Source organism: Asterias amurensis, chromosome 2 (genome assembly GCF_032118995.1).
Source record: "Asterias amurensis chromosome 2, ASM3211899v1".
Classification (NCBI taxonomy): Eukaryota; Metazoa; Echinodermata; class Asteroidea; order Forcipulatida; family Asteriidae; genus Asterias; species Asterias amurensis.
The window spans coordinates 6,981,228-6,995,724 of NC_092649.1; the positions used below are offsets into that span (position 1 = coordinate 6,981,228).

At 38.3% G+C, this 14,497-nt stretch overlaps 1 protein-coding gene across 4 annotated transcripts in view; it reads right to left on the bottom strand.

Moving 5' to 3' along the window:
- The window catches only part of LOC139934151 (uncharacterized), a 112,336-nt gene that overhangs the window by 28,363 nt on the left and 69,476 nt on the right, over positions 1-14,497 (bottom strand). Inside the window, exon 1 of one of the 4 annotated variants that reach the window (XM_071928450.1) lies at positions 11,905-12,385. The exons of 2 other annotated variants lie outside the window; for them this stretch is intronic. In XM_071928450.1, coding sequence (XP_071784551.1) covers positions 11,905-11,961 — 57 coding nt within the window. In that variant the 5' untranslated portion in view covers positions 11,962-12,385. Of the gene's footprint in view, positions 1-7,054; positions 7,419-11,904; positions 12,386-14,497 lie in introns of those variants that run through there. One more of the 4 variants, XM_071928451.1, reaches the window with a different exon arrangement.

A 14,497-nucleotide genomic window follows, 5' to 3' on the forward strand; every position in this document is an offset into this window, starting at 1 on the left:
CTGGTGGTTCAGTGGAATCCCTGATCCAGAGATTTGCATTTGAATTTGGTTTTCCAGTCCATACCTGATTGTGTGGGTAGCCCCAAGATGGGGTTTTTCCTCTCACACTTCATCCTCTCAATTTCTATATGCAAGCATCTAAAAGCCCTATAATTGCTTTTGAAGACCATTAGCAGAAAGATAATATATAACATGTGGCTTTAGTGCACATCTTAAACAACTTGTGCCACGGGTCATTAAGTTAATAGATGCCTGTGTAATTAAAATGTTGCAATTAAAATAATCCTCACTCATTATCCCCACCTCAATAAAATCGATCAGCGGAATATTTCCACCAATCAAATGCCTCGTTGACTTATCATATTCCATGAAGGTCGAAGAATCATCGGGCCCAAAATTTCCTAGAGCTGTTTAAGCACAAAAAGAAGCTAAGCACAACAAAATGATGCTTACCAGAATATGGTTACCAGCCAAACTACTATGGGTGCGTTCGTTTAGCTTCCCTGGGTCGACCCCGTCGTGTGGTTTTTTTTTCTTTCCAGGATGAACGTGTGCAGATAATTACCCACGTTCGTCCTGGAAAAAAAAAACGCCACACACCGGGGTAGACCCAGGGCAGCTAAACGAACGCACCCTATGCCACTTATACAATCTGTGAATGGTATCCTGCATATATCTGCTACTCAGAAATTTGTTCATCAAGATTTTGTGCTTAAGCAGCTCTATGAAATTGAGCCCTTGTGTAATCGAGGAAAATACAACTCAGGTATTTTAAAACATTCCATTATTTTAAGACCAGTGTTCAAACAATTTTTGTCCCCTGACTTGAAATCCATGCCCAAGCAACACCGGTAACCACCATGGTGCGCTGATATTGAAGCAATGTGGTACACAGCTATAAAACCTGGCGTAGTTGCATGAAGACTACACCACAGCGTCCATCTTGCCTGCTTGATTTACTTCTTAAACTGTACTCAGCTTCCCAAGATGCATTGTGGTACATTTTTAAGATGGTGCATGTGCAGTACGGGCCATTGCTACATTAATTAAATTTGTTACTCAGATTCAAACAGATGGAGGCACTGTAACAAAATTCCACTTTCCTTTCATTCAAACTTTAAAATAAAAAATGAACAGAAGATTTGGGATTTATGACTCTACGCTCTGGCAAAAAAGTACCTAAGTGTAAACACAAGTGGCATGGATACACAGTTCTACAGTCTCGTTTCCCTCATGAGCAATCCCAGTTGAATCCCTTGCCATAAATGTTTCAATCCTGTCGTATTCAAGCCTTTATGACTCCAATGGATCTATGATTCAGCATCAAACCAAACTGACATTTTATTACTCTTAGATTATGCTAAAATGGACGGTAGGGTCAATGTCTAACTATTGCTAGAATTCTGACAATCACCCGAGGACAGGTTGGGAATATGATGTATGATTAAAGTAAGGTAGGTTTGTAAACATGGAAAGAATCCCAATAAATTAAAAATTTCATAAGGAGGTATCAGCAACAAGCGTTGGTTATACGTGGCTGTTTACTTTGAAGTGCTTCAAGTGCACTAATAAAAACAAGTCGTAGATTATGATACCTTACTTTCAAAACTAGTTTCCTAGACTATAATGACTCAAAATTGCTACAACTATAAATACAACTTAGAAAATTGCTTTCACTGAGACAGATTCAAATGAAAGTTTTTTCAAATGGTTTTTATCAAATGATTGCTCTATTTACAATGTATAACTGGGTCTGTAAAACCATCATAATAAGTACAAACTCTTGCCAACTTGGTCTGATATAATAAATCACATCAAGTTGTTAACAATAAACCATGATTGTCAGTGGCTGATGAATGCACTGCAAAATAAAACATAGTTAAAAAAAACCCACATAAACCTTTAAATAAAAATTAGTAAAAAATACGCCCTTTCAGAAGCCTGCAGATAATTTGCAATATGAAAACTATACACCTAAAAAAACAATTACATCAGGTATGCCAACTAACTACAAATTTAAACACTACATAATTGTCTGCACACTTCCAAATGAACCCAGACAAAACCCCAAGAAGAAAAACATTGGGGAGAGGGGGGGGGGGGGAGGACAGATTCTGTTGCAAAATTTCCCTACTCCGATTATTCAATGAATTGCTATCACAAGTGAATCCAAACGCCCCCACAAACCCAAATCTGAATATGGGAGTAATTTTGACAGCATCGGGGCTACAGCTTTGCCGTATAGCTTCGGGATGTTTTGACAACTTTGGCCTGCCTCAGAAAAAGGCATGAATGAAACTGTTATTTTTGTTAACGTTTTCCAAAGGTTAGGGGTGGCCCGATTTTCTCTTCTACTGCTCAGCGGATTATGGGAAAGAAGATCGGGACTGCTGCGTGTGGGAAAGATTTGGTGGGGAAACAAAATAATAAAGAAAAAAATAGAAAAAAAACACAGGTATTCTCACTATTTCTCCCAGGATGCTGATCTAAACGCCCCTCCTTCACAATACTTCTGCAATTTTGTATCAAGAGTATTACTCTCTTAAAGCCATTGAACACTTTCGGTAAACAGTATTGTCCAAGGCCCACACTTCGTGTAGCACAACTTATATATAAAGTTACAAACCTGTGAAAATTTAGGCTCAATCGGTCATCGGTGTCGGAAGAAAATAACGGGAGAACCCATCCTTGTTTCCGCACGTTTCGCCGTGTCATGACATGTGTTTAAAATAAATCCGTAATTCTCGACATCGAGAATTGATATTGTTTTAATGTTTTCTCAAAAAGTAAAGCATTTCATGGAATAATATTTCAAGAGAAGTCTTTCACCATTACCTTCTGTAAACCCTGTAAATTATTTGTAAATCTGTGAACTTTTAAATTTTATTTCTGTACCGAAAGTGTCCAATGGCTTTAAATGAGGGATGCTGTGCCTTATTTATTTGTACTCAAACAAGAAAGGCATGACATAGAAGGTTTAAAAGACAGACCATACATTGCTGCACACAATTCTTGTTTTAAAGAGGGTAAGAATACTATCATCAGTTGTTTGGGCAGCCTTTGATGTAATGTACCTTTGCTTGATTCACAGTCTTAAAGTAACAATAAGCAGAGAAGTTTCTCCAGAATTAAAAAAGGCCCGCCTCGCCTCTATTCATGGAGAGCAATAGAAGCAACTTTTGCAAACATAACGAACTCTGCATTTTATCTTTAAAGCCATTGGACCCTTTCGGTAAACAGTGTTGTCCAAGGCCCACACTTTGTGTACCACAACTTCTATATCAAATAACAAACCTGTGAAAGTTTAGGCTCAATCGGTCATCGGAGTCGGGAGAAAACAACGGAAAAACCCATCCATGTTTCTGCGCGTTTCGCCGTGTCATGACATGTGTTTAAAATAAATCCGTAATTCTCGTTAACGAGAATTTATATTGTTTTACCGTTTTCTCAAAAAGTAAAGCATTTCATGGACTAATATTTCAAGAGAAGTCTTTCACCATTACCTTCTGTAAACCCTGTAAATTATTTGTAAATCTGTGAACTTTTTTTTTTTTCCTGTACCGAAAGGGTCCAATGGCTTTAAACCTTTTTGCTCTAATGAAATCTGAATTATACATGAACGTCAATAATAGAGAGTGCATTGTGCTGCCATTGAATCAATGCTTCGATACATTTTATTTAATTCTGTGAAATGTCATTTACAAATTGGAATTTATATTCAGTGTACCGTTTCTTATCTCATGGGTATCGGGAATATTTCACTTTGCTTTTATGAAAATATATTTGTTCTCATATTTTGTAATACATCTTTCAATCTCTCTGTCACACATAGTATGAAAAATAATTTCTCAACATATATTTAAATAAACTCTCGGTTAAGGTTCATGTAAAGCATCCCTATTTCATTTGAAAATTGACTAATAAACAAGCTGATGGACTAGTGAAATCACAAGCTAACTGGCAAGCCAGTCACTAAAAACGCTAACAGCAAACCATGAACACCACAGTGCTAACTTTGAGAACCTCATATTGCGTTGAAATGAGCAGACAACTTCATTCATTCACAAAAGCTATAAAACATTTTGAATCCCTTAGTCTCCATCGAAACGGTCTAGTAACTACTATGACGTATCTTAACGACATCCAACTCATAGTTATTTCAGCTTTACCTTACGGTGCAACGGATAAACGTAAAAATTGTAACAAACTTCTCTGGCTTTTCTGCTGATGCATCATGATGATTGGTTCTTTTCTCTCTTTTTCTTCTTTGTGAAAAAAGTGGCAATCGGAGATATATGACTTAATTATCTGTCAGAGAGGGTCAATAAAACTCGCCTGGATGAACGTCTGTAATTATCTCGATGCAAATGGCACCTGCTAAAATAAAAATGCTCCAGTGTTCATAATAAAAGTACAGAGACCTGTAGTGCTCCAATATACCTTTTGTTTATGTCATCTAGTTATTGTTGGCTTGGTTTTATTTGTAATAACAATTCATGCTTATTCTTGATGTTATTAATATCTTTAATTAAAGGAACTACTCTATCCTGTTGGAGAGCGAAACATATTACCACTGTATGCCCCGCCCACCTTCACACAAACTGACTCCAGCGATTGCCAGAAAACCATAGGAAATATAATAATAATAATTATAATAATAATAATAATGAAAACTTAAAAAGCGCAAAAATCCATAAAAGTGCTCATGGCGCTAAAATACAAACCATAGCATTAAAATATTATACAAAAACACATTTTTTTTACGTAAACCTAAGTTGAGAGAAATTTAGAACATGTATATAGGGTGAGTTCGTTTAGCTTCCCCGGGTCGACCCCGGTGTGAGGCGGTTTTTTTCCCCAGGACGAACGTGGGTAATTATCTGCACACGTTCGTCCTGGGGACAAAACCTGCCACACACCGGGGTCGACCCGGGGAAGCTAAACGAACGCACCCATAGAATACAATAGTAAATATACAAATGCAATATTTTGAAAAGAAAACATCCTAAAAGGATGTTGAGCTACACTTTCTATAAGGATAATGACCAACATTTTCTAAAAGGATTCATGTATGAAAAAAAAACCTCAATATTGAGCTGGCTTTTACATGTTTTGCAAAGGCTCTTGGTGTTGGCATCAATTGTAAGTTTTCGTCATAAAAAAATGCCTTTTAACAATGAAATTGGTTATGTTTGGTATAATAACACACCAGCTTTGAATTGGGAAAATTTTGCTTTTCACAGACAGCGTAAGTCTCCTGCGAATTTGAACGTTGACAAATGAGATTGTGTTACCTTCCCTGAAGGACCCCAATGAAAATAAGTCTTAGTTATTGGCTTTTTCGGGCTATCCTTAGATAGTTTTGTGGAGTTTTTTCATTGTTTGGTTCTACTTTTGTTTATTTCTTTCTATGGTTAGTGTCCATCTATGTCTGCCATGTTCTTGCTTTTGATTTTTTATCTGAATAAGTTCAAATCAAATCACATAAAGCCAATTCTTCGTTGATGCAATGTGACGGTATATCCCTCCCTCCTGTATTTTTCAACATGGCGGTTAAATAACAAAAACCCAGTACTCCAAAGCAGTTGGCCCACTTCTCTTAATGTTATCTCAAATACCTCCAAGTACCAGTTGCACACCTTCTATTACAAGTTGAACTTTGCTTGTCACTCCAACCAGCGACCAGGTACTTGAGTTTTGTCTAGGTGATACAAACAATGACCCTAAGGGCCCAATTTTAACAAGACCTACCTCAAAAGAGGAGTGTTAAATGCACAACGAGCTGGAGTGGTTCACTGAATCAAATGGTATAATGTATGACACTGACTATAAAAGTTATATTGATAAAAGTGGGGTTCTACAACTACCTTTTGGAAAAGGCAAGGACACCAAGGCATTTTCTCCTTGGTAAAGGGCACCCTTTGAGGACATTGTAAATTTCTACTTGAGCATTTTTAGTGTACAAAGGCAATGACCAGGGGGCATGAAGGCACTTGCCTTTATTGCCTCGGTGAAGTATCTGGACAGACCCTATGGAGTATAAGGTTTGAGTATGACAATTGATTGTTTCCCCGAGGAACAATTAAATAATTTAAAGAGGGGATCTGAGGTCGAATTCAGTTTTGAGATAGCACAAGTCTCTGACCTCAGGTTCAAACATTGCAGTTGAGCAAAGTTGTGTTAAGTGAGCGAGATGTTTACATGTCATCCTTTTGAACAGGTAAATGTAGATTTTGATGTTGATAACTGAAGTTTCAGTACATGAATGTAGTTAGCAGTCTGGTTTGGCCAACATTCCAGCTTCCTCAAGAGATATGTATTGGTTAAACATTAACCCGAAAGCAACAACCAACAATGAAAATGAACACAATGATGTCATGACAAAAAGTCCACGCTGAATGAACTTGTTTAATGGCAAGGATAAAGGGTTATGATTGTGAAAAGATGTGAAACTACAGCTTTGGGTTAACAATGATCAATGGGAAATCCCCAACTCCAGTAACTGGAAATATGGCAGTTTTACAACCAAATAATGGATGCCTCTTGCATGATTAATCTCTACTGTCTAAACAAATTATATGCAAGAGGAATTTTGCGCAATACATAGATCTCCACCAGATCATGAAGCAGAAGCATAGGATGCCCTTAGCAACAGCAGAAGCCACAACCACCAATAGTTTAACACATCCTTTAAAATAGAGAAGAATAAAAAACTGATGGGCTCTGGCTCTGGCTCTCTGGAACCTCAGAGGATTCTGCCGTCGATTTCACAAAACTCTTCCTAACTTAAGACTAATCTTAGAACTAAGGACGAGTCCCAACCCTGCACTGTAGCATGCTGACCTTAAGAAAAATCCTAAGTTAGGACGAGTTACTCATCCTAACTCGAGGAAGACAAGTCCCAACTCTTTGTGAAACCGACGGCTGGTTTTTCAAAATAGTGTCTAGTATTTTTTTTTACGTATGGATTTGTCATAACTTCAACACTGCTATATATTTAGTAAGCTCCTCACACTCCAGTAAAAGATGTCAAGTTACTAAAGTCACAACTTACATGTACGACGTGATTACTCCAGTATTTCCACTGATCCTGACTGCATGCACAGACTCTAGTTATACAAATTTGCTATCCAATCCTTGCACAGCGTTTATTTCTAAAGTCCACGGTTTCTATTCATAATTATTTATGGATCATCCAAACACACATCACAGGAAAGCAGATTGTGGATAACCACTTCCCAAACATGTCCCCCCACGGTAAACAGCTAATAAGGGTTGGTCAAGCTGCTTCAACTATGTTGATAATGCCGAGTGGATCCTCCGATGAAAAAAAATGCGTAAACGGGATGGCGGCAATGACTGTGCCTGACCCATAATGCAGTTATCCGAACGCTGGTTAGCAAACAAATCAGATTAACTATCACACCCAGTCCTCATAGTGTCAAAACGATGACTGCTGACCATATTGTTTGCACTGGGGTTGTATACAGATTCGATGGAGTGATAGCGCAAAATTTAATGTCAATACTGCGAGCTTGTATTGGTTCCCCTCTATAGGAAAAGTGTGTCAATTGGAAAAGCAAGGAGCCAGGTTTAACTGGATACGGAAGTGTGAAGAGAAACAGTCCAGTTCACAAAACCGTTAACCAGATTACAGATCCAAAGCTAAATTTTGTTATACAAAATTTATAAAATAAACATATAAACCAAATAGAAGTGGACTGAATTCAAAAGTGTTTATCTTTTTGTTAAGCGTGGTAGTTCCACTGTAAATCACACCCACTGTACACTTCATTCTATACTTTTCCCAAAATGGAAAAAACCCCAACACAAACGGACAAAAAAACCATTATCTTCCTACAGTAATGACGACTTTTAAACCCACATATCTGCCAATAACACCACTTGTAATCATTGATAAATACAAGATTAAAGATAACCAATGGATTTACAAAACAACAGCCCTGCACTTTGGCTATGGCTAGTGGCTCAATCCATATTTGAAGTTCGTGCTAAAAGCATATGGCTTTAAAAATTGCTGAAGGGACTTAAGCCGAAGGCAAATCCATGGTTTTAAAGAGAGAGAGAAGGGAAAAAAAAGGGTCTATCGTACTCAGATAAAGCTGGATGGTATGAAAGGATTAGAGCGTACAGGATGTCCGTAATAGGATTACAAACACTAAGAACTTGGCAGTATCTGAACGGGACGCTAATCAAATTTGTACTTGCTGATTGATTCACTCGCCCAGCAGAAAATGAAATACAATATTTTTCAATTTGTAATTTACAAATTTTAACTGTTTTTTTGGTTGGGTCGGGGAATTCAAATTCAAGGTGGATTTGGGGATTCTGTAGATATGGCGCATATGCATGTTGTTCGTGGTTTTTGGTGGTTTAATTGTACAAGGAATGATACATATGCCTTTTAGATTATATGTGCTATTTGAAATGTGAGCAGACATTGATTGGCTGGGCTGTTTTGACCCCTAATTTATTATGTTATATATTTATTTATTATTTATCCTGGGAAGACCTTTCATTGAGAATACTGATTTTCAATAGTGCCCAGCATTAAAACATCTATAATTATTTTTTATAAATATAGTGACAATAAAAACACCTAAGCAGTTTGCACTGATTGACAGCATTTCCAAAGATACATAGTGTCTTGGAATAGATTCCCCCAAAAACCTAATAAACAATTAGAATGTATAGAACTGATTATTTCCGTAAATTATATTTGAATTTACAGGGTGTCTTCTCTCTTGGGAAACAAAACTAGTGTACAAATAGAAAACAAAACATCAATTAACATTCCCAAGTGAACCAATTATTACGGAGGAAACTTTTAATGCAACATCGAAATAGGACATGAAGTTAACCCTAAATCTTTTTCATGTTCTTTTGAAGGGAGTTGGAAAGTTAATTTCCAGCAATATTTTCCAATATTTTTAGACAGAAATATCATATCATAGAAAATCTGCTAGTGGCCACTCCGAAAGCCAAAAATGTGCCTACAGGCTCTATGTGTCTTGCCAATACTTTGACCGATGTCACAACTTCCACTTCAAGATCATTCCGATCATTTGTCTGACTCCCACTCTTCAGACTAAATGTTCCCTCTAATTGGAACTCCTCCAACCAATTATCACAAATTGATCGACGCAGGAGGCTTTAATATGACACATTATCAGAGCTAAGTGGACCATACTCTACTGGGATCTCAGACAACATAACAATAATCACAAAAACTGTAGTATATTAAACTTTGGCGGGGGGGGGGGGTCCACAAGACCAAAGGGTTTGTAACTCAAAATGTTTACTTGACCAGAAAAAAAAGAATCCAAATGACCCCCAAAAACCACCCAACAACAACACTGTAATAAAGTGGTCATCTAAAATAAAAAATAACAACGTACCCAACCATTTAGTTGATAGCATTGATGTCGTACATAAACAGTTATAACAGAAATGTCAAATGGCACATTCTGAAGAGCGAACAGTCTTGGTTAGGTACTCTTGGTACAGGTCTATTGTTGTACGTCAGTTTGCAGATTTGCATGATGTTGGAGCATATGTTTGCAGACAACCTAAAGCTGCACAGTGCTACAGCAGTTAATTGTGTCTGAAGCTTTGCATGGTGCGAAGAATAAGAGTAACTAGAAATATAAATAGTAGGCTTGCGTGTACAACCATGTGTTCTCCAGAAGACGAGCAGAGTATACTGTTTGAACGTCGAGACCACACTGGCTCTTTTTAGAGCCAACACTCCCTCAAAAGAGGTTTTACTCATGGTTGTACCCGCAAACCTACTATCTATATTTATAGTTTCTCTTATACAGCAGTCAGTTGCAGCACCATGGTGTAACTCGGTAGATTGTATACAAAGGAGAATATGAAGACTTGCTCTCTTGAAGCAAAAGTTATCGCAAAACGTGTCCTTTACAAATTTCAGAAATACAGTCTGATTTTCCTTTCTCCAATTTCTAAATTGAGCCCAAAGTTCAGGGCATCAAAGCTGTTTAGTGTGGAGTTTTAATATAGGGTCTTCAAGAAGGAGATTCACTACAAGAAAACTCAAGATGAATGTGGTTTATACGTTTCATCGAGTGTAAACATGGTAGCTTATAATTCAATAAAAGCCCTTACCACTAACCTAATTTCAATGTTTGGTAGAGATGCTGGTTTTGATCTGGTCATACTGAATCTGAGGAAAGTTGACATTTTAAAAGGAATTCTAAATTCAGTATGGTGAGTGGTTTCCTGTGAAACCCAAATCACAGCAAACTAAAGCTCATATAAATTTAAATTTTCATCTTCATTTCAAATATTCATTTGGTTGAACTTTTTGAGGCCACATCTGCTTAAAAGATTGTAAAGTCTGACTCTTGAATTTTTGAAGAGTAGCCAATGCAATATTTTTTGTCCTATTTTGCTAAGCAGTAACTAGAAGGGGGACCATGCAGTCACTGCTGATGGAAAAGACATTGGGTTTTGGTTGGTAGCATGTCTCTGCTTAACATATTCCACGCTCAGTAACTCAATTAGCTTCAAAGCCTATGGGCCTTACTCATGAATCTTCCATCTTGAGTCTTATTCGCAAATGTTCTATACGTGTGCAATGCTGTTGGTTGGTGTGTGGGGCATAACTCCATCACACAGTGCATATTAAACCAGCCAAATGTTGTCTGTTTAAAGAGGGGCGGGGGGGGGGGGGGGGCAGCCTTGCTTTCGTAATATCACATATTTTGGTGAATAAAATGAAAATGTTGCTAAAGCTCTTAATTTTTTTTCCGGAATTATGCTTTTCTTGTACTCAGTCTGTAAGTTGCACTTGCAATGTGTTAGCTCAAGAGAGTTATTACTGAGTCCTGGAGATTCTCAGATCCAGTTGAAAACACAATAGGAAGGGGTTATATTTTCTTCCTCCTTGGTTATACATGGTTATACTGACCACCATACAGGCTTTCCTACTAACCACCAGTGAACAACACCAGGCAGCCCTTAATTACACCACAGTTATATTCTAATCCTGATTCATTGCTCAACTAATGAGTTTACATGTAACTGTACAGGATAATCTCTTCAGCTTTATAACACCATCACACACACACCCTGTAATCTCTCAAGAAACCACACTGTGGCTAACCACAAAAACCCACCCATGCAAATCCTGGGCACACTTTACTGAACATGTTTACACTAGACCACATGTAACACAACACTGAAGCCTCCCATTTGAAAATATACCATCGAATCATAGACCATGCAAGTCTAACATGTGTTCAGAAATTGTTGGGACCACTTGTCCCACGCAGTTTGCTTTAACGCATGAAAGAAACAAACTCACACTTTAAAGGGTTCCAAGCTTCAACTACGCAAGAATTGAACAGTCTGTTATCAGACCAAGGGACTGGAATATGTCACATAATTGTTGAAGAGGAAACCCTTGCTTGTTAAGCTTACCAATCAAATGATTATGGATAATATACAAATAAGCAAGCTTAGAATTCCTGATGATGGTGATTGAAGGATAAACCTGCTCATTACATTTGTGCTTGTGCATGAAACCATTACCACTCAGCCTGTTTGAATCCTGATGATGCGCGATGCTGTGATAATTAATACAAAAATGCAACAAACTCACCAGGCGTTAGGCATCAACGCTCTATGATGAATAACACACTAACACTTTAAGCACTGTACACTATTTGTAGACTGCATATTGAGCACTGGAGCATAGCCCCGTGTTGCCTTCAGGCGTAGACTTCACTACTCTACTCTAAACATGAATAACGGTTCAGCGTTTCAACCAATTTTCAACGCTCTACTACAAATTGTATACAAACAGAAAATTAAAACATCGAATGGGAATCCAGCCAAAAATTAGTCATGAGATCTTACCTGGTGCACACCATCCTGTAGGTAGAGTTTATATGGAAGTGGTTGATGGTGGTACATGTACACACTGGTAACGTTGTGCGTGTGTGTGTGTATCACGACGATGACAACACTAATGTCACATAGAGTGGACGTGTATAACTCCCCAACGCATCCAGAAAGCAACTGGCCAGTAACTGCCTACTGTATCCTCCGCCGCTGCTGCTTCTTTCTCTACTAAAACCCCACACACATGTTCGTCATTGGACTACGGTCAAACAATAGGCCAAGTCGCTCGGAAAATTGGAGTTGAATAGGGGGAAACTACGCCGAAGCAGCACGTACCACTATGTGATAGTGAGGTCTCTCCTGTATATAGTAGTGAGGTAAACTACCTGGCGTGTTGTGAGGCGGACTGGATTCCTCCAAGGCATCCTTTGATGATGTCCTGAGGGGGGTGCTGATCTAGCAATGTGATGGTGGCCCCCTTTGTATTCTTATGCAAGGCTGTTAAGCTTCTGAAGAATGTGTCAGCTTGTAAATACAGGCCAGGCATGTTCAACTGTCCCCCTATAACAATGTACTGGTTTTTTTTTTATGTTGTGTGTGTTTCTATAGTTGTGTTCCGTGTAAACAATGGTTAACTCCTACAATACACTCCCCTTAATAGTATAATGGCACAGTCGCTCCAAACGGCTCACGGTCACACCAAAGAATACAATCCGACAGCTGATAGGGTTTTTCCTCTTTCAAATTGGTGTCAAATTATTGTAATATTAAAATCAGAAGAACAATTGAACACAGGAAAAATCCATCAGGATGTTCCATGAGCATTTGCAGGTAGGGTTTTAGGTTTGGGTACAGCAGGCCGATGCGAGTAGAGATGTCGTATTGATTTTGTCAGAGGCTTAAGTAAGGTTTACAGTACAACGAATTAAAAATAGTACAGCGGTGAAAAGCACTTAATGTATAGTCAACAATGCTTTCTGAGTTAAATGCTTACACAGGGACTCCTACTACCCATTGTATTGAACACTACTCTCTCTTTTTGTATGCGCTTCAATCCTTTGATAAAATTGTCTTTTCCACACAATAACCAAAAAGCTTCTTTCTTGTTTTCCTTTTTAATTAAGAGCCCGGGTATATAGAAGCCTTTGAGGGAAGGTACACGCAAGTATCAAACGAGTTCAACATCCATCCCTCCAAGCATGCTCTAAGCGTCTTGAATCCACCGGGGACCTAATTTCATGGCACTGCTTACTGTGGAATTCTTCACTTTCGACCCACAGAATTATGCGCTTTACAGAGCTCAAGTGCAGAATTCTGTGGTAGCCAGCTGTAGTGTTATTTGACTGAGACTAAGTTCCTTCAGGACACACAAAAACAAAAAAACCACTGACTAAATTATGTATACATGTATCAATCTGGCCTAAAGTAAGACAAAGCAGGCCTAATGTAAGACAGAGCAAGCTTAACTGATCATAAAGATGTTAAGCAGCAAATTTCTTTGCCAAGCAAAGAGTGGGTGGGACACTAGTTGAAATGGTGCAAACTTCATGCATTAATGGCTGGTATCTGTTTCTGCTAAGCAATTCTTTGATGTGCTTAGCAAGTGATTGTGCTAACTTGAAATTGGGCTCTTAACTCCTGCAACTCAGGCAGCTCAATGTGAAGGATTTGGGATTTCAGTTTACAATCAATTTACTTTTTCTATTCAAGAAAGCTTTGCAACAAACAACCAACTAAATTTCTTTACACTTTATTTGTTCTTTGCTCTAACCTGTTTAGTTCTGCAATGACGCCTCTCAACACAGAACCACCCTAAGTTGCAAAATGCCTGAATTCTCCCCTTCAATTAAACCCGACACTGCCGAACAATGGCCGCCAATCTATACTTTACATTCATTTCCTTGTAACAGTGTGTCCGCCCTTTTGTTGGCATTGGTACACTATTCCAAAGACCGATTGTCTGCCGGTTGGTCTCTGATGGGGGTGGGGAGTGGATGCAACAGCTGCAGGAGCACACTATAATCCCAAACAAGCCCCTAACGGCAGCATCTGTGTTGAAAACATCGCCCTTGTAATATTACAGCCTTATTGATCTGAACTACTTGCCCTGTCGAACAACCTTGGGAGCCAAGGGAGACAAGGAACAAGTTAAAAAATAAAACCACTACTGATGATGCCACCAGAACACCCAAGTCCAATACTGATGATAATCAAGCTAATAATTATTGTTTCCCCCTGGTTTTTAATTAGAGCCGCTAACGATTTATTGGAAGTTTGCTGTCAGACGTCAAGAAAGTCTTATCGTATAGTAATCAAACAAGGATGCCATAGAATATAGCCCTTTTCACACAACAGCAATTTAAAAAGGGTCCATTCCTTAATTTTAGAATGGTTGTGAAATTTTACCTTGAGCACCTTTTGTGAAAGGGCATAAAGGGCGACAAATTTGATAAGATTTCCCTTTGCGCCTTTGACAGTCCAAACATTGATGTCTATCCACACGAAGTGCAACTTGTAAAATTTCACAACCATGCTAAAATTAAGCAAGCGACCCATGCTAAATTGCTCTCGTGTGAAAAGGGCTTATGGTGAAAACTCTGAACTGAAT